This window comes from Ctenopharyngodon idella, chromosome 8 (genome assembly GCF_019924925.1).
Source record: "Ctenopharyngodon idella isolate HZGC_01 chromosome 8, HZGC01, whole genome shotgun sequence".
Taxonomy (NCBI): Eukaryota; Metazoa; Chordata; class Actinopteri; order Cypriniformes; family Xenocyprididae; genus Ctenopharyngodon; species Ctenopharyngodon idella.
This window is the reverse complement of record NC_067227.1, coordinates 12,157,156-12,179,152: the sequence shown is the minus strand read 5'-3', so window position 1 is coordinate 12,179,152 and position 21,997 is coordinate 12,157,156. Positions and strand designations below refer to the sequence as shown.

Below are 21,997 nucleotides of genomic sequence, written 5' to 3'. Positions count from 1 at the left end.
TATAAATGCTCATCTTGCACTGCTCTGCGATGTGCCACGCATTACGTAATAACATTGGAAAGGTCACGCGTGACATAAACGGAAGTACCGATCCAGTGTCTACAAAGCGAACATGCAAAGACTAAGTCAAATGCCCCTTTCAAAAAAAGGTAAAACAATGATGTCAGACGATTTTGAAGTTGGAGGAGAAAATAAGATGGAGTTTTTGCTATACCATGGTACTTCCACCTACGTTATGCGTGACCTTTTTTGTAGAGCCCTTTAAAGCTGCATTGAAAATGCAATTTTGGACCTTCAACCTGTTTTACCCCGGGTGAAGTCCAATATATAGAGAAAAATCCTGGAATGTTTTCCTCAAAAACATTAATTTATTTTCCATTGAAGAAAGAAAGACATGAACATCTTGGATGACATGGGGGTGAGTAAATTATCAAGAAATTTGAATTCTGAAGTGAACTAATCCTTTAACACTCTGGAGTCGGCGGTCTTTTGCCATTAATATGTTTATGAACAACTGAAAAAAGCACAAATGTCAGGGCATGTCAAAACTTCTCCAGTGTCCCAAAAATCCTCAGACCCCAAGGTTAATTTGTACCCCAGATTTTAACAAGAGAAACCTGAATAGTTTGTTTGTTTGTTTGTTTGTTTGTTTTTAGTCAAATAAAATTAGGTGTGAACCTCTTATCATGTGCCATTCCAGACTAGAACATTATTGCCACTTATAAATTTAGTAAATAAATAAAAATATTTGCATGTTTTTTGGTGATCTACTCTTTTACATTGGCTGATTAAAAGTTATGCATTCAGTTTTAAATCACCATAATTAAGGATTGATTTACAGGAATTAACCAGTCTAAGGCTCTTATTGAAGCACACATACAAAGTTCTGTCATGAAACTCTAGATAGCGCAGGCTAATAGGTCCTTTAACTCAACCTGCTCATAATCACATCGTTGTCTATAGGGCACAGCTGATTGGTTCCTGCTGTATCAGTAGCCATTGAGCTTGTGTGCTCAACCTTCAAAATACTTTGGTAGCATTGCCTTAGCAGTGCAACACGCTTCAGAAACCCTTCACCTTCCCCAGCTCCACCTGTATAGATCTGCTATGGGTAATTCATGTACGCTATATTGTACAGCAGCATCTCTTACTCACAGCAGCATGTTGTGTATGTATTGGCAGTAGCAAGTCCCGTACTTGCTCTGCAACAGCAATAACCTACAACAGCAGCAGCAATAAAAGCAGCAGGGTAGCAGATCTATTCCACCAAGACCAAAAATACAACATTGTCATACCCATTACCATGCCAAACACTCCGAGAGTTGTCAAGGCAGAACTATTTTTAGTTAACGTTTCGTTACTCAGCAGTACCTAAAAAAACATTTTAATTCACAAAAATTTAACATTAGTCTCTTATAATCATTATTAAAGTGCCCCTATTATGCCTTTTTAAGGTTCCTCATATTGTTTTGGGAGTCTCCTACAACAGGTTTACATGCATGCAAGGTCAAAAAACACTTTCGTTTTCTCATAATATACATTTAATTTAATCTCAGTTCTGAATGATTCGTAAACGATTCGTTAGAAGCAGTTTGAAGAATCAGTCTCTCTAAACCCCTCCTTTCCGTGAGCCTACACTGCTCTGATTGGTCAGATGGCCCAGTCCTTAGTGATTGGTCTACAGCGCGCCGGAAACGAAACACACATTGCCATAACTGAATGACAGCTATCAATTCGCAAGACATTGTATACAATGTATGGACAGAAAATATTTACCGTATCAATTTGAGTCTGAGTCCGACGATGAAACGTATTTGAGTATTTGATCAACCAGAAACTGACTGGAGCAGGACGTTTCTCTATGGTAAGTGTCACCTTAGTTTGCGTTATTTATAAGACGTGATAGCAGTCACTGTTATACTTTATGTAGGTGCACAGAATGCCAAGCGAAGCTGAAAACCTCTAAACATAAGATAAACATTTAGGCCAGATGTGTACACAGACTTTTTCGCCATAACTCTTAACAAAGTAAAAAATGGCTATATTATTGTTTGACATTACAATGGGTGTTTACTGTTTACAGAGAGAAGACTTCAACTAGTTAGCGTGGACTAGCATCTTAACATCCTATTACAATACAGATAGAGCTCCACTCTATTGTAATAATAAAAATGCAGAGGAAAAAAACAGTTTGTTTTACAGTTATGTAAGTGAACCCGGCCCACAGCTGTGTTGTAAACTCCCACGTTAGCCGAGCACAAACATGAATAGCTGATAATGCATTACACTTTGTAAACAAAAGTTGTGTTCCATCCTTGATCATTACTCCAAGTAATGAGGCAGACAAGCTGCATTAATCGACACATTTTTAGACAATATTGGACCCACATCTGAATAGCAGAGCTACAGAAATGTGAGTTAGCCAGTTAGCAGGAGACATACAGAGTATTGGGTGTATGTTACACAAAATAACATACAAAACTACGAATTTTGAACGATCACTAAAATATCTAAACATAAATTATTAATCATACTTACAGGTTGAGATTCAGAGAAGCAAACTGGTCCAAATAAACTGGGCATTGATCCATATTTTAAGACAAAGCATTTTGTGAATCCTGCGTTAAACTCCCTGAGGTTTGAGAAGCAGTTGTCAGTAAAATGACGGGAAAACAACAAAAGATTCTACTGCTGTGGTATTGTTGAAAAAATGAATTTTCCCTGGCATCTGCGCGCGCAATAAGTGGGCGGGCAATATGCTAATGTTTCGTTTTGACGTCACAATGAAACGGTTTGGGATTTGTTTTACAAACGACTCATTTAATTGACTCAGAGTCGACTCTTACTTTTGAGAGACAATAACTTTATATAGGGTGCACTTTCAGATTTAAAACTTTGCAGGATGTTTTCATTCATTTAGAGCTATGTTACACACTACATGAAAGGTAAAAGTCCATAATAGGGGCACTTTAATCAGAATAATCAGTGCAGAATAAGACTGTTTTAAGGACAGCTTGCAGGAAGGAAATGTACTTATTTATGTGATATTTTATTATTTTTCTGTGATTACGAACACATTATAGCCTTGACTATGTGGAAGAGTATTCAGGCTCAACAGTCACTCTACTATTGCTTCAGCTTCGTGTTATTGAGAAGTTCCAGAGTAATTACATTTGATTATTTTATTGCAATTTTGTTCTTTTGCTCGAATCGAATTGGCTTCAAGCAGTCAGTCTTTAAAGAATGATATTTGAGTCATTTTAAATGATTGCAGTCTTGCGTAGATAATTTTCGTGCATGTGTGCACATGTATACACCATCAATCATTACCTACTTTCTTGCTAATTCCTGCGTAGTAATTATCCATCATACTGAAAAAAATCTATGCGAAAATGCAGTCTCCAACTGTGATTTACACAAACATCAACTGGCCTGTTATTGAGAATGACGACATAATAATTACATAGCAATTAGGTATTTCACTTAAACTCCCACTTAAAGGTTAAGAGTGCTGTAACGTTAAGGCTCTTACAGTATGTTTACATTTTTCTAAAGACAGCAGATCAATTTTCATCTCTCTTTAACACATACTTCTTACATCTCTGATATCAATAATGTTTTGTCCATTTGTCTATGCAGCAATCGAATCAATTTGCTGCAGTCACTTGATTCTTTATTCATTTTCTCCGATATTTTCTCTATCTCCAGTAGTTTTGTTTAATAAGTTAACATCTAAGTAATAGATAAAGATAATATCTCATTTATAGGTAAAAAGAAACCTTGTATTTCCAAAACCACTACTTTTCAGGAAATGGAAAAAACATTGTATTTTTGGTAACACTTTAGATTAGGGACACATATTCACTATCAACTAGTTGCTTATTGGCATGCATATTACTAGCATACTGGCTGTTTATTAGTACAGAATAAGGCAATATTAATGCCTTATTCTGCATGACCATATTTTAGATATGCCTACCTCATACCTAAACATGACCACTACAAGTACCATACTAACTTTCAAAAGCAGTTATTAGGAGTTTGAGAATAAACTCCTAGTTAGTAGTGAATATTTGTACCCTAATCTAAAGTGTGACCTTTTTTTTTTTTTTTAAAAAACTAAACACTGTGTTGGCAATGTTGATATTGTGGATTTATATGTGGTCAGACACTTGCATGTGTCATGATATTATTGGGTCATTCCTTGTCAAATCAACCAAATTTCGGAAACATCCCCGGCCTTTTGATTTAATTAATTTTTTTTTTTTTCTGTAGAAAGACAAACATAAATAGTGATAAAAGCCAACATATTAAATGTCATGGATGTATATTTACTGAGTAATCCACTATTTTGTAGATAAGGGGTCAAAATGACAATTTTCACCTGAGAATTAGAGCCAATTTACAGGACTGTAAAAATGACTTTAGAAAGATGGCAGCATCATTATTTTATTTTTACACAGAGATTGGTAGGTCTGTTAATAAAATCTGTTGACTTTAGCAGTCTTTGTTTCATTATATGCTAACAATGACCGATCAAAAATGACAAAAAGCACTTCTTGTGTTTTTTGCATCAAGTTTGCTTGCCTGTAACTCAAGAAGTATTAAAGATATCGTAATATACTTTTAGATTCTGGTTCTTAACAAACTTTCTTTTGGTATCTTCATTTTAAATGCCCTCAATGGTTAAATCCCAGAGATATGGAGATCTTAAAGCGGCTCCATGAGTAAATTGGTCAATTGTACACATTTTCAGTGGTCAAAACGCAAATTTGGGTCACTTTGCATACAGCTGATACTTTTTTTTTTTTTCTTTTAAAGAGGAATATCTAAAGAACAAATAATGTTGAAACTAGAAATGTATCTTTTGTTTTTTCTATCAACTCAAATGCATAGAGTATACCTGTCTGAGTGCCATAAACATTCATTTTCCAAAGTTTGCATGCCTGTAACTCTAAAAGTATTCAAGATATCTTAATATCCTTCTAGATTCTCATTCTTAATAAACTTTCCTTTTGAAATCGTCATTTTCAATGCCCTATATAGTTTAGTCCCATAGATATGGGGATCTCAAAGCAGCTCCATGTTCAAAAAAATTGAACCCATTTTCAGTGATCGAAAACCTAATGTGATTCACTTTGCACACAGCTGATACTTATTCCATTTAAAGAGGGATGTCTGAAGAATAAATAATGTTTAAAATAGAAATGTATCTGGATTCCCTCTATCAAAAGAATTGCCTAAAACAACTCTCTAAGTACCAAAAATCCACTGAAATGGTCAAGTTGAGGCACATTAACTCAGATATAGATCCAAAGATGACCAAGATTTCAAATATGCAGTATCGTAACTACATGTTACCGCATTGACATCCCTATATCTATGAGATTGAACCATATAGGGCCTTAAAAATGAAGATTCCAAAGGAAAAGTTCCATAAGAACAAGAATCTAAAATGACATTAAGATATATTTAACACTTATTGAATTAAAGACATGTAAACTTCGGGAAAAAAAAAAAAAAAAAAACGTTTTTGGCACTCAGAGAGGTTGTTATCAGTTGTTTTGATAGAGGGAAACAAAATACATTTCTAGTTTCAGTGTTATTTGTTCTTCATACATTCTTTAATCAAAACAACTATCAGCTGTTTAAAAAATTACCTACATTTGGTTTTTGACCATTGAAAATGGGTATAACTCAACAATTTGGACATGGAGTCAATATTGGGGTCAAATATCTATGGGACTGAACTATATTAAAAATGAAGATTCCAAAAGAAAAGTTCATTAAGAGAATCTAGAAGGATATTACGATATCTTTAATACTTGTAGAGTTACAGGTATGCAAACTTTGGAAAAGGACTATTTATTGCACTCAGACAGGTATGTTCTATGTAATTGAGCTGATAGGAAAAAAATAGATACTTTTCTAGTTTTATTTGTTCTTTAGATATTCCTCTTTAAAAGAAAAAAGTATCAGCTGTTTAAAAAGTGACCCACATTTGGTTTTTGACCCATGAAAATGTGTACAATTTACCAATTTACTCATTGAGTCGTATTAAGATCTACATATCTGTGGGATTGAACTATTGAGGGCCTTTAAAATGAAGAGACCAAAAGGAAAGTTAGTTAAGAACCAGAATTTAAAAAGATATTGAAGTGCTTTTTGCCATTTTTGAACTGTCACTGTTGGCATATAATGAAACAAAGATTGTTAAAGTCAACATATTTTACTAATAGACCTACCAATCTTTCTAAAGTAATTTTTACAGCCCTGTAAATTGGCTCAAAATCTCAGGTGAAAATTGTAATTTTGACCCCCCCTCTACAAAATAGTGGATTACTCAGTAAATATACATCTGTGACATTTAATATTTTGGCTTCCATCACTATTTATGTTTGTCTTTCTACAGAAAAAACATTAACAAAATCAAAAATTTGAGCCTGGGGACCTCTGGTTGAGTTGACACGGAATGACCTTAACATTAACATTTACCAAAATCAAGCTCAAAGGGAGTTGCAAGGTTTCAAGGTTCAGCGAATGTCGGACATGCATGCTTTGTCAGTCAATAGAAGAGCCGCATCTGAGGCAGTAAGTTCATCACATTAGGTTTTCATCAACATTAGTTTTTTTTTTTTTTTTTTTTTTTTTGGAGCAAAGAAAATGCTGTACTTATTCAAGCAAGCAGCTCCTTTATTTACCATTGCATCGCAAACAAGCAGAGATGGTCCAAAATTCAAGATTGAGGTGGGGTGGAGTTTAGTCACAAACTATTTTTAATACTTTTCATTGGAGGGATGTAAAGGGTGACCAATAGTAATGATTCCTGTAAAAAAAAAAAAAATGAATAGAGAAATATGGAGATTTGAAGAGGTTTCTGCCCAACAATGATGGTATGATGCCACAACATTTGCATTTTTGATGAGGTATTAGTGAAATACAAACCCTGTGACGGCGTAGTAATTAATCACCCTCATGTTCCCTCTGATCTGAGACCCTGTTTGGCAATCTGGGGGACTTTTGAAGTCTTCAACAGCTGGGATTCAATGCTGTAGTGCTTGCTGTCACACTTGACTGTCCCCTCGCTAATCATTTGGCAGAGGTTTTGGCTCTGCTAGACAAGGATCCTGTGCCACTTGCTGCTTGTTGGTTCACCCCATAATTGTCTGGCACGTCGTTGTGGTATTTGTGGTCTAACGGGAGAGTTTTGGCAAGGACGGGGCTCTTGCTCCAGACTCTTTAGGGCAGAGTGAGTGGTTTGGCTATCGCTTAGCTCCAGACGAGGTCTCAAGTGGAGGAGCGCAGGGAGTCATGCGTGAGCAAGCAGAAGGATTTCGCTCTCTTTTTTCTTTCTTTTTTGGATTTTGAAGAGGCATCAGTTCTCTGTTTGCTGTTTTTCCATGAGCTAAATTGTTGGAGTTGAGCTGAGGTCCTGACGGTAACATTTTATATGTAAAAAGGATACTAGGGCCTAATACAAATTATTTTTTAGATATAATTACATAATATGTTGATTATATAAATACATTTACGTATGTGAGTACTTACTGATAAAAGCCCCTAAATTGTGGCACACAAAAGTGCTCTCAGTGAAAGGAAAATTATGCATTGCAGATTTTATGCACTAGTTATGAGATATAAATTGTTAATTTGTGTTAATCTTGTCATAATGCATTATTAATTGTAATAAATAATGTGTTAAATAATTGGCATCCTTGAAAAATGCTGCATAAAACTCATTTTCAAATGAAGAAAAGAACTCAAAAACTGAAGCATGAACTAAAAAAGCTTGAGCTCGTTTTAAGCTACAAGATCTGTAAATTTAAAGATGTTAATTGAATGAATTAGTGTTAACCAATTAATAAAGCATATTAATTGCATGTATACACTGTTGTTCAAAAGTTTTGAAAGAAATTAATGCATTTATCCAGGAAGGGTTGATTAAAAGTGACAGTAAATATTGTTATAAAAAAAGTCAAAGATTATTATGGCACACAAAACTGATCCTGAAGATAGGAAAATTACGTATCATGGAATTTACATATGGCTCAAATGACATGAAGTGTTAATGTTGTGTTAATGCATTACTTTATTAGGCAATTTACTGTGCTAATTTAGCAAGTAAATTCATTGACAGTCCTAATTAGGACTGGGTTAATGATATCAATTCATCGATTTTAATCCATCTTCATTTTGATGAACCGATATTGATTCTTAAAGCTCAAGATCGATCTTTTAGTCTATGCTGTTTTCTGTTGATGCGTGAAGAAAACTTCACTAAACATTACAATGCACCTGCTATCAAATAATAGCAATAAGCTTTGTTACTTTTGAAATGAAGCAGTCTCAACTTTCAAAGTGTCGCATTTGTCAATTTTATCACAAAATTCAAACTATAAATGTCATCTTTGTTGTGGTGTCAATACCCAGCCCTAGTCCTAATATACTCCACATATATACCTAATATATATAGTCATTATCAATTGCAAAGCAAACCTGAACTTTAGTGTTTAAAGGTGTTGTAGCTGGATGACTTCCAGCCTTTACTTCTGCCTCCAGGGCAAACATCTAATTAAATTCCACTTCACATCCTTTCATGGGTTTTCAATCCTTTGAAAAATGCTGTTCAATTGCTGTTTATTTTGTGAATCGGCACATTAAAGAGAAAATCAGACAGCTGCATCACTGCTCAAACAGTGCTGCTTTTCCACCTGAACACTATTTTAGATATCAATAGTCAGTAATACTCAACATTATATCCACAGATATTCTCACTTTTCTTAAAGGTGTAGTTTAGCTAAAAATAAAAGTTTTATCATTTTGGGTGAACTTTTCCTTTAAGGTGTCTGTGTAGGTAGAGAATAGCTGGTGGTCAAGCACTCCTCACAGCTTCCTGGCTGATCTTGCTGACATTGGTGTTGTTGAGGTCAGTCGATAGCCGGCTGATGGAGAGTTTGCAAGATGACCGGGAGATTGCGTACTCAGAAAAAGTTTTCTGCAGAGATGAAGCAGGAAAAGCTGTGTGCCTGTATGATTGGGGTCCAGACAGTGCAGAATAAAATTAGACATACTTTACAGATAACAATATACACAATATATAGACAATATACCAGTGTCCGAGACCAGAGAGGGTCGAGTCCGAGTCGAGACCAGAGAGGGTCGAGTCCGAGTCGAGACCGAGACCAGAGCGGGTCGAGTCCGAGTCGAGACCGAGACCAGAGCGGTTGGAGTCCAAGACAAGTTCAAATTCACATAAGGTTGGGTCTGAGACAAGACCTAAAGAAATCTAAAGACCTAAAAGAATATACTCATCAAATGTACAGTGGCATGTACACTGTATTTTATTTACTTAGAGTGATATTGGTTTAAAAATATTATCAGTTAAGGGTAAAAAGGCCACACAGTAGGTGGTGTAAATATAATTTGTTAGAAAAGATTTCTATTTTGAATAAATGCTGTTATTTTTAACATTTTTAAATCAGATTTTAAATCAATCGACTGAAAAAAAGGATCACAGCATGTTATAAAAAATATTAAGCAGCGCAACAGTTTCCACTTTCCAACTTGAAAATTAATCAGCATATTAGAATGATTTCTGAAGGATCATGTGACACTGAAGAGTGGAGTAATGATGCTGAAAATTCAGCTTTGCATCAGAAATAAATTATATTTTAAAGTATATTCAAATAGAAAACCATTATTTTAAATTGTGATAATATTTTTAAAATATATATTGCTGTTTTTGATTAGATAAATGCAGGCTTGATGAGCATAAGAGACTTATTTCATAATGCCACATAAGCTAATAATTATCAAAAATGGTAATATAATCCTTTCACGTCACCATTTCGCCAGCCTACACTTCACATAATAGGCCTGTAGGTGGCACTTCGGCTTCATTAACTATGATAGTTTCATCAAATAGTAAACGGTGTATCAACACTAAATGAATTGACTACTACTTACCATTAATGCGACTTTTGGCTTTGTTGTCAGTTAACATCCATTTTGTCAGCGATACAATTTGATTTATAAAATGAGCTGGACAAAACTGCAGAAATGTAATTTCCTCTTCACATTGTCCAATGAAATTTGAACTGGTTGTGCCAGATCACGATTGGTTGGGGTGTTATACATGACAAACCGGCATTGGTGAATTATGTAATATTTTAAAATATATAATAAATAGATTTTTAATTAAATCAACACGCTAGCTTTGATTATTGCAGGGAAAAAAAGTTTTTAAAAAATTGTTTGGTTTATTTTTTTCTTCCGTCGAGCCATAGACACTCAGAGGAAGAACCATACAGTTGCAAGAAAAAGTATGTGAACCACTTGCAGAATCTGTGAAAAGGTGCAAAATTTTAACAAAATAAGAGAGATCAGACTGTGGAAAATCAGTCAGTCGCACACGCACGCAACCCATAGCAACACGTTATGGCACATCTCACACTGACGGATATGTAAGAATAATAGGAATTTTCCGACTTTTGAGCAGTTCATTACTATTGTACACATTGTCATGTTAATTATAGTTCAAATGTATTTTGTTTTATTGACCACAATATTATCATTGCTATTTGCCCCCAAACATTAACCTACAGTAATAGTCATGAAATATTTTGAATGGGACTCGAGTGGTCTCAGGAATGAGTCCGAGTCCTAATATGTTCGAGTATGAGTCAATTCCGAGTCAATATGCACACAAGTCCATGACAAGACCAAGACCGTTACAATATGGTCTCGAGACCGAGTCCAAGACCGAATCCGAGTCTCGAGTACTACAACACTGTAATATACACAATACATACACATAATATACAAGAATACACATAATACAGCTTCAGATGTACAGTGGGTTGATAAGTACGTGATGGTACAGTTGATTGTGGCTGTGCATGCTACATTAGAGTCTAGTTTGGTTGAAATTGTGGTGATGGAGTTCAGTGCATGGCAAAAGATAATTTAGTTCACTGTAATGGAATGTGTTTGTATAGGGAATTCTAGGTAAATCATGAAAGATCTCATTTAATTATATTCTGTTTTTAATTGGAACTTTTTTCATTCAAAAGATATTATTTATAACATAGCTCTAGCATCACTGCAAAAACACTGTATAACTCTTGAGTAAAAACAAAAGACTCAAATGAAACAGTGACATAAAACATTCATTTGAAAACCCTACTTTATTTTTTTTTCCAAATTACTTGTAGTACTTGTAGTACTCATAAGGGCTTTTCACACTTGAAATAGTTAAAGGGTTAGTTCACCCAAAAAAAAAAAAAAAAAGTCATTTATTACCCTCATGTCGTTCCACACCCGTAAGACCTTCATTTATCTTCGGAACACAAATTAAGATATTTTTGATAAAATCCGATGGCTCAGTGAGGCCTCCATTGACGGCAAGATAATCATTTGTTTTGAATCAGTGGTTTGGAGCGTGTATCAAACTGCCAAAGTCACGCCCCCTAGTGATGAATCATTTAAATTTCGAAACATTTATGACTTAACGAAGCCTCGTTTACTGAAATCACGTGACTTTGGCAGTTTGATACATGCTCCGAACCACTGATTCGAAACAAAAGATTCGTAAAGCTTCGAAGCTTCATGAAGCAGTGTTTTGAAATCACCCATCACTAGATATTATTGAATAAAGTTGTTATTTGTTTTTTGGTGTACAAAAAGTAATCTCGTCGCTAACATTAAGGTTGAACCAATGTAGTCACGTTTTAAATATGTCTTTAGTAGCTTTCTGGCCATCTGAAAGTGTTAATTATATTGCTGTCAATGGAGGCCTCACTAAGAACATTGGATTTCATCAAAAATATCTTAATTTGTGTTCCGAAGATGAACGAAGGTCTTACGGGTGTGGAACGACATGAGGGTGAATAATTAATGACAGAATTTTCATTTTTGGGTAGACTAACCCTTTAACCCTGGGTCATTCTAAACCCCGGGTAAACTGAATCCTGGGTTATCTTGCTTCACGTTTCACACTGCTCATGATTTACCCGGTGTTAACAATTAATCCTGGGTATTCATAAGCTGATGTTTCACATTGTACATTCCTAAACCCTGGGTTAACTTTCTTATTTGCATATTTGCGATGTCAGTGTCATTGATTGGATAAACACAGCCCGCAACCTGTTTACATAGCTCTTGCATTGCGCATTCTCGTATTGCCAACTGTACTATCGAGTTTATACTGAATGGACATTTCGGACTATAAAGGTAAGAATGAATCAGTCTCTTCTGCACTCAAATTGTCGCGTTTTATGTCAGCATTTGACAATTTTCCTCTCAAACGCGGAACTTACTTACTGCGCATATGCAATGCGCAGTGTTTCCGTGACTGTACAAAGCAGGCAAATATGAATACGATATGAGTGTTTGGTTGTCCAGCTGTAACAGTCTAACACTGCATCTTTTCACACTGTACAAGTTTGGCACTGCAATGCACCAAAACACCACAAAAGTTACACCCCTCATCCATCCATCTATCCATCCATCCATCCATCATCTCAGCATTCCTTTCAACCAATCAGATATTAGTGCTCGGAGCAGAGTGATTGGCATTCAGCGTAATCTATCATTTTGCTCTAATTTTTGCAGTGTATATTATTTTGATCCAGTAATGTGTTCCACCAGCAAAATCACTGCTCCTGTTAAACCTTTCTCTGAGGCCAGAGTCTTGACGTTGAAGGACCTGTACTGTCTGGTTGATTGTGTAATGAGAATAAACCTGTTCTTCACTCCAGTGAATCATTTAATCATTAAAGTCCTGGATTCCCATCATAAGAAATCTGGCCCCTGGAAGCAGTAATTTATTTTAAAATGCTCTAGGCGAAAACTATAGAGGTGAACATGAGAACCAAAAGCCATTGTACTGAGACAGTCACCTCAGTTAAAATGCTAATCCACTCACGGGCCAGTGTGGGAGTTTCCCCCTGAGCCAAGCGCTCCGGCGGTCGGATGTCAGATGAGGCGCGGTGATGTACTGCTACCGACCTCTCCTCAAACACACTTCCTGGAGGAGGTTACAAGCCCCCCCTGTAGGAGCTGATCTTTGGAGCCCGATGACATGAATTAAGCGGAGCGTGAAGAGCCCAGCGCAGCGAGGCAGTGCGATTCTGCCACGGCCCAAGTGAGTCCCACACCAAGGGTCACTGTAATCTCGATTAATCACCTCCAACAGATGGCCTCCACTGAGAGAGAGAGAGACAGCTCAGGGCTGTGTTGACAAGAGTGTCGCCCCAGCTTTGCTTTACATCAAGCTTTCATCAGTAATTAGTTTTAATTAGGCTAACAGGCCACATTGTCTTTGAGCCGTGATACGGAGCTAATAGGGTTATGAGGGGTAGAAATAATCCTTTTAAACGCAGTAATCTAAGAGTGACCTCTGCACAGGTCGTGTGGTTTGAACGTAAATAATCAGGAATGATTCATAGCTCCAGTTCTGTCGGTCCATATTTATGGATTATTAGCTTTCTTGGTTCGTATCTGTCTTTTCTTACTCTCTTTCTTTTAATTTGGTGCATATTTTTCAATTAATGGTGTCCTTGCTGTTAATCAATTTGAACAAAAGGATGTTTAATAGCTTCTCTAAAGCTCAGTAGCTCAACTGCGCTGCAACAGACCTCTGGGACAGACTGAGAAAGAGAGAGAGAGAGAGAGAGAGAGGAGAGCATCAAGGGACAGATGAAGAGAGCTGAAGTTTTATGAGAAAATTTTCCACTTTGAAAAACATACTGTGAGAGAGGTGGAAAGGCTCTCAGGTGTACATCGACTGCCTGACAGAGACTGAATTTGTCATCTATTTCAATACCGCGTGGCAGAAATGACTCGAGGAGAGGAATGGAACGAGGGATGAAAAAGAGAGAAAAATCAGCCGAGCCTTATGAGTGAAGGAAGGTGAAGATGAAAGATATTTCCTTCCAATATGTGTGTGTCTCCTGTCCAGTGTGTGTGTGTGCACGTGTGTGTGTGCAAAATGATGCGTTATGTGGGTCATGTGAAGATAGATCTGCCGCTCGGTAATTGAGGCAGATCAGATTTGTCAGCACAGCAGGAGGCTGTTCTTTGAGCTGACTCTCTCTCTCTAACACTCACACAGAGTCATGCAGTGATTTTAGCATTGATTAGACCAGTGCCTTCATCATTACAAATGCATCAGAGACAAAAAAAAGTGGAAGAGGACAATATTACACACTCCATCGAAAAAGAAACATGACATGGAAATTAATCCAACAAGATGTCTTTCTAATAACCCACATGCGTGTAACTGATTGAAGATTACACGGGAAACACAGAACTGCATCAAAATGACACTATTGTTCAGATTTTTTTTTATGTTTTTGAAAGACATTACCAAGACTGCATTTATTTGATCAAAAATACAGTAATATTGTGAAATATTACTAACATTTAAAATAAATGTTTTCTCATTGAATATATTTTAAAATGTAATTTATTCCTGTTATTGCAAAGAAACAGATTCTTTGATTAATAGAATTTTTAAAAGCAGCATTTATTTGAAATAATTTCTTGCAACATTCTATGTCTTTATTGTCACTTTTGATCAATTTAATGCATCTTGCTGATTAAAGTATTAAAAATAAAATCTTACTGTACCTAAACTTTTGATGCAATACTTGTATATAGAATGTACAGTACTGTGAAAAGATTTAGGCACTTAAAGTGAGGAGTTATTTAAAAAAATAACTAGTTAATACCTGTAATAGTTTTTATAAATAATCTAAATAAATTCAATTATAATTATCTTAATTATCTCAATTATAAATTATCTTATCTTAATATTATTATTATTTTTAAATCTATATAAGCTAATGCTGTAAACTTTATACACTACAGGGAGCCTTTACTAACACATTACTATAATATTAAAGGTTACAATTAACAACAGAGCCCAAAATATTCAGTTCAGTTGCTATTTTTTTTATAGATATAATAACACATACACAAAAAAAGTAAATTGCACATAAGGCAGGTTTCTAAATTTAATTATAAAATAATTTTTCAATTATTTTTCCACTCTAATTAATTTTTGAAATATAATCATTTACACGGTTACTGTCATAACTTGTTTTCATTACAAATTTATTTAAACATATATTAAATAATTAAGACATTACTAACAGCTAAAATAATGAATATATAAGCTAATATAGTGCATATATTTAATGAAATGCTCCCCTCACTAGAGTTCATTTCTCTAGTGAACTAACATGCTGTGGACACTAAATGACTTGCCTGAGGTAAATGTAATGCTACGCAAGATATTATTCTCAAGTTGTTTTCCTCAGTTGAAACACCAGTTGAGAGATTACACGCATATCCAGATCATCTGTTCTTCTTCTGCGCTTTTACCTGTTGTGGCAAACAGCATCATAAGTGATATTTGCATTGGGCACTGACCTTTTCGAAATTTTCATTCTGTCTGCAAGTCTGACTGCTGTAATTAGTTGTACTGTTTAGCAGACATCCAAATCAGATATCAAAAATAGAGGAGTCCACTATTGTTAAGATTCATTAACTGCTATTGTACACCTTTGGCGCATTTTGAGCTAAAGAGATAAAGTTGAACTCACACAAACACTCATTAGTATGTCAACTGAAAAACAGTGACTGTTCACCGCTCACTCATTTTTTAAAAGGCCTGTTGTAGAGCAGCGAGTTCCTGCCCTCGATTTGATGGTCCACTCTCATGAAAGTCATTTTGCTCTTGGCTCAACGTCCAGTCCTGCCAGCTGCACATTAATAACCAGTAAAGATAACATGTGTTTCCAGCTCAGTGCAATCACACAAACACCCCCTTCCACCCCTACTGCATATTCAGACACTAGAATACAAAAAAATAGAATGTGTTTGCTGCCTTTTCAGAACAGATGTGCTATGAAGCATATAAATGCAGAGTTTGAAGTGGATGTTTTCTGGAAAGCATAGCATGTGGTTTGGCATTTAAATGCACCAGTTATGTGGTGTGGTTTGGGTTGTGTGAAGGTCTTCACAGTTTTGGTCCACTGTTGTGGTTCAAAGATGTATTTGAGTTGTAAATAAACAGAAACTAGGGAACTTTTCATTAACTAAGCAATTTCTAAGTGAACAACATGGAGGATAAATATGTTCTTAGTTTTAGTGTATCAGCTTCCTTTCCTTTCCTTTCCTTTCCTTTCCTTTCCTTTCCTTTCCTTTCCTTTCCTTTCCTTTCCTTTCCTTTCCTCTTCCTTCCTTCCACTTCCCTTCTCTTCTTTTACTTTTTTTCTTTTCTTCCCTTCCCCAGTTCCTCTTTTCTTCCTTCCTTTCCTTGTCTGTGCTTGTATTGCCTGCCATTTCATTTTTGCCTTTACTACTTTTTCCTTTTCTTTATTTCATTTCCTTTATTGCATGCTTTGCCTTTTCTTTTCACTTCATTTTCTTTCCTATCATTTTCACCTACTCCTCCTTTTCCTTTCAACTTCCTCTTCTATTATTCTCCCTTTCCATTCTGCTTTCTTTCCTGTTTTTTTTTTCATTTCCTGTCCATGTCCTCTTCCGTTTCCTTTCCACTTTTTTTTCTGTATTTTATTTCTTTTTCCCCTTACTTCCCCTTTCCTTTTTCACTTCCTTTTGATTCATTATGATTTCATTTTCACTTCCTCCTCCAATTTATCTTCTCTTTCTTTAATTCCCTTTCCATTCCATTTCTTAATTTCCTTTTCTTACTTTGCCTTCCCTTCCTTTCCTTGTGTTTACTTGTGTTCCTTTCCTTTCCTTTCCTTTCCTTTCCTTTCCTTTCCTTTCCTTTCCTTTCCTTTCCTTTCCTTTCCTTTCCTTTCCTTTCCTTTCCTTTCCTTTCCTTTCTCTTCCTTGTTTTTACTTGTATTGCCTGCCACTTCATCTTTGCCTTTACTTCTTTTTCATTTCCTTTATTTTCTTTGCTTACTTTGCCTTTTTTTCACTTCATTTTCTTTCCTATAATTTTAACCTACTTCTCATTTTCCTTTCAACTTCCTCTTCTGTTTCTCTCCCTTTCCATTCTGCTTTCTTGCCTTCTTATTTTCATTTCCTGTCCATGTCCTCTTCCTTTTCCTTTCCCCTTCCACTTTTTTCTGTATTTCATTTCTTTTTTCCCTTTACTTCCCCTTTCCTTTTCACTTCCTTTTGATTCATTATATGATTTCATTTTTGCTTCCTCCTCCAATTTATCTTCCCTTTCTTTAAGAAATGGAATGGAAAGGGAGATTAATTTCTTACTTTGCCTTCCCTTCCTTTCCTTGTGTTTACTTGCATTCCCTGCCACTTCTCCTTTCCTCTCCTTTCCTTTCCTTTCCTTTCCTTTCCTTTCCTTTCCTTTCCTTTCCTTTCCTTTCCTTTCCTGTCCTTTCCTTTCCTTTCCTGCTCTCCTTTTCCCGTAGGCTTTGATTTAGACTATGCGAGTGTATCGTATTACATTTCTTAGCATGCTGTGACACACATTCTCTCCACAATGACAGCTCTGAAATATGAATCCCTAGTGCCTAATCCATTAGTCTCTCTCTCCTCCTCTCTTTCTTCCCTCTCGATCACTTGCTCTCTAGTTGAATTAGCATGATAAAGTGCAGTAGTTAATTGGAGCAGCCATGGAGTTCATATGTGCCATAACGCAGGTAATGTTAATGAACAAGGCTCTCAAGCGCTGATGAATAATGTCCTATTCACACACATTTCTTATACTCAGTTCATCTAAATTGTAGCATGCAATTTACAAACATATCAAATGAGATTCATAGACTCTATTTTGTTTGTTTGTTTGTTCATGTGTTTGTTTGTTTTCCATTTTCATTTTTAAAGAAGTCTATGTCCCAGAGAGCATTGTCACATACTCATTACTGTTTGTCTCTGTGTGTGTAAGTCAGTCAAAAACACTCTTTTGTGTGTCAGGTGCTTGGTGCTCCATTAGTTTCTATGATGAGTACTTCAGAAATCTTAAACAAATTGAATGAAAAGACTAACTCGAAGATGCACATTGATTCAAAACTCCTTCAAGCTTAATAGAGCTGCAGTTTAGCTGTTTCATCCTTTGATCATAATACAATTCATGTTGTCTAAAATCATATCCTGTTTCCTGCATACAAAAGTGCACCAATAATCCAAACAGGAAATGATTTTCCCCTCCGTCAAAGAGCGAGAGACAGATAGAGAGAAAGGCCTCTGAGAAATCTGCTACCGTAGCATCTAAATCTGCCCTCTATTTAGTTTTCATTTGTTTGTTTGATTATTTATTTATGCATTTATTTGTGTTCGCACTGTGCTTTCGCCAACATCTCGAGTGACGGACTGAAGAAAAAGGAGCTGACAGCTGCGCCAGAGGCAACAAGATACGATATTACAGCATGTATGTGTATATGTGTGTGTGTACGTGGACCAATTGTGGCAGAATATGTGAAAGGATGAAAAGAGAATGACAGCAATTATTCCAGCCCACACAGCTCACTGGTCCCCTCCTAATGCGATCCAGTCGCAGAGCTCCTGTTCCGCTGTTGCACCTCTCTGAATGCCAGACCAAGACACACACAGAATATTAACATCGCTTATACTGAGTGAGATTTCAGATGCAATTTCAGATCTGTTTAGTGGCTGGAACATCAGAACACAACTGGGAAGGCATATTCATTTTAGCTACGTTTTTTTCAGTGAACTGAAAAAAAAAAAACTGATTCAGTTGAGGTTTCACTCAGTAGTATTCAGACAATCCATACAATCTTGTCTTCATCTTGAACTTTTAAAGAAGTGTTACAAGTGCAATGAACAGAATATGAATAAAATCAATAATTGAGTCACTCATATCTTATGCTTAACTATTACTATGCTGGCAAAAGGTGGGGTTTAAAATGGTAAAAACAGTTGGTTCACTCCGAACAGGATCAGTATTTTAATGTTTCTGTTCATGCATTCCTTCTGTACTAATCAAACTGTTCCGAAAACAGTTTGATTAGAAAACATGCTGGTTAATAATGTTAATTTTTATTTATTTATTTATTGCCTATAATTTTTACACAAGCTTGAATAGAACTTCATACTAAGAGTTTGTGAGTAAACTTCATAACTCCTGCCTCAATCGTGAATGAAGTGCTGCACACATTTTGGAGACTGTATATGCTTGTTTGATGTGCAAGAGTAAATAAAGAACTGGTTCTTTAAATAAGTACAGCATTTTCTTACTCGGAAAACACAAAGGCTAATGTTTTATGTATTTGAGGAGTGGAGAAGAGTGTCTTAGTCTTGTATTTGCCGTCTAGTCATAGCAATACAGCCTGTGCATAGCACTTCATCTTTTATAACACAAGATTTTGGCCAAATGTATTAAACGACAGGAAAAACTGAGTGCCCACATAGCTACAATAAATTTTATAACCTGTAAGTTGATGAAAACGTAATGCGAACTGCCTCGGATGTGGCCGTTCTAATGACTAACAAAACACAAATCTCCAACATTTGCTGGTGACAAACCTTGTAACTCCATTTGAGCTTGATTTTGGTTAAATATTAATAATATAATGACACATGTAAGTGTCTGACCATATATAAAGCCACAATACTAGCTTTGACAAGTTAGTGTTTAATTATTTTTAAAATACAGCGGTTATACGCTACACTGCAATTGTCGCTGGTTTCGAAACACACACTATGCTGGATATTACCTGTCATTCATTTTCACTTAAATGTAATGCTTTAACGGTTGGTGACACATCCTCGGAAAAACTCCTAATATCCAAATGCCAGCGCATCGCCATTGTAACTTACCTATGACTTGACAACTGAGCGTTGGCATTTCACTCAAATGCCAACGCTTATTTAAAGCTTTGATAGACCAAACTTATTTAAAGCTTTGATAGACCAAACCGTTCTCAAATAATACACAAATGTATTTGATGAAGAGCTTGTCAAAATGCATGGAAGGCTATATCTCCACCATGCTTTAGCATATTGAGACAAATCTTACCAAGCATGATAAGCATGACCTGAGGCCACTTGCAGCATTTAGGCACAGCGCCACCTACTCGTCAGGAGATATGAAAAATGGCTTTTTTTTTTTTTTTTTTTTTCTGCTTATAGGCCTAACTTCTAAACAGTTTGCCTAAAAACCTCTTTTGATTCAGTGCAGCATACCGAGTCAAACGAGACCCAATTTTCCATATCGGTCACTTTGGGCGTCTGCCATTTTTAATTTTGTTGTACAATGCTGTATTTTATAAACACATTAGAATATTGTTACGAAACTCGCTTAGTGTCAACTGGACCATGCCCTGGAGGTATTTTTAAAGAAACTAGGCTTGATATATTCCTTGAGTTATAACGAAAACAATGATACCAGTCATAGCGCCGATCCTGTGTTTTCCTCAGAAAAAAATTGGGTAACACTTTACAATAAGGTTCATTAGTTAACATTAGTTAACTACATTAGTTAACATGAACTAATAATGAACTGCACTTATACAGCATTTATTAATCTTTGTTAATGTTAATTTCAACATTTACTAATACATTATTAAAATCTTGTAACAGTAGTTAATGCACTGTGAACTAACATAAACAAACAATGTATTTTCATTAACTAACATTAACGAAGACCAGTAAATACAGTAACAAATATATTGCTTATGGTTAATTCATGTTAGTTAATATAATAACTAATGTTTAACTAATGAACCTTATTGTACCTTAAGTGTTACCAAAAACTGAGATATTCTCCATTCATTTTAACTAATAAATAAAAATATTGCAGCTTTCAGACATGACTTTCTTCTCATTTTTATTGAGTTAAGTGCTTATTGTAATAAATAGGTATTTATTGAATTTTATTAAGTGAACTGCTACTGGTAGTAGGCTATATCAATAAGAGACTTGCTACAACGCTCATGGATAAAATATGCTTTTGTTTGGTTGGTAATACTGCACAGTTCGTGTGTTACTCTTCGCAAGACATGAATAACTTTTGTGTAATTCATTAATCAAGCGTACTGTCGAACGAAAAAAAACAACAACAGTAACCTACTCTTGAAAAACTAACAGTAGGCTATATAATAAATTACTTTTAAGGGAAATATTGTTGTTGTTGTTGTTGTAGAGTGTTGTTGCCATGCCATTTTTTTTTTTTTTTTTTATTGCCGGACTGCTTCACAATGAGTGAACGCTAGATTTACACAAAAGATTAACATGACGGCACATGCTAGTCAGTGAGTTGAATCAACTCCACAGCAACTACATAAATTCATCCACTAACCATTCAGAAACGTCCAGACGCATTCTAAAATTTGCAACTTCTTCCTGAGTCTCTCCATCAGTGTCCGACTCCGGTTTGAACAATGCAAGGCTGAACACCGTTACTGACAATCCTCATTTTGGCTGTGTGAGATTCTCCAGCTTTGTTGTTATTGAGCAAATGAAGCACGAGCTTTTAAAGTTCCGTCCTATTATGGAAAGTGGGCCGGGAGCAGCAGCTCATTTGCATTTAAAGGGACACACACAAAAGGTGTGTTTTTGCTCACACCCAAATAGGGACAAATTTGACAAGCTATAATAAATGATCTGTGGGGTATTTTGAGCTGAAACTTCACAGACACATTCTGGAGACAAATGAGACTTATATTACATCTTGTAAAAGGGGCATTATAGGTCCCCTTTAAAAGCTTTTTGATAGACCAAACCATTCTCATTGTTGGTATGATGCCAAGCTGATTCTAAGGCTGTAACTCTGCAGTGCTTTGGCATATTGACACCAAACTTTGTATGTCTTCGGCACCTCGCACTGACCACAACATATTGGTGATAAGCGATTAAATCGTACTAGTGATTGCATTTATGATTTTTTGCAGCCATTTTGCATAAAATAATCTAAAAATGTTGTTCACTAGTTGTTCACTCATTGTTGCAGTTGGTCTGATGCTCCCAGCCATGCTTGCATAATCTTTTTTTGTGCTTGGCCCCTTAATTGTTGCTTGCAGCTATATTTGAAAAT

General features: G+C 35.8%; 1 protein-coding gene across 3 annotated transcripts in view; it reads left to right on the top strand.

The window, feature by feature from the left end:
- si:dkeyp-14d3.1 (transmembrane protein 132C) overlaps positions 1-21,997 on the top strand; it is a 293,882-nt gene that overhangs the window by 209,674 nt on the left and 62,211 nt on the right. The window contains exon 1 of one of the 3 annotated variants that reach the window (XM_051901887.1): positions 1,409-1,864. The exons of the other annotated variants lie outside the window; for them this stretch is intronic. Within the exon in view, the coding sequence (XP_051757847.1) occupies positions 1,862-1,864 (3 nt within the window). The 5' untranslated portion in view covers positions 1,409-1,861. Of the gene's footprint in view, positions 1-1,408; positions 1,865-21,997 lie in introns of those variants that run through there. 3 annotated transcript variants of the gene reach the window in all.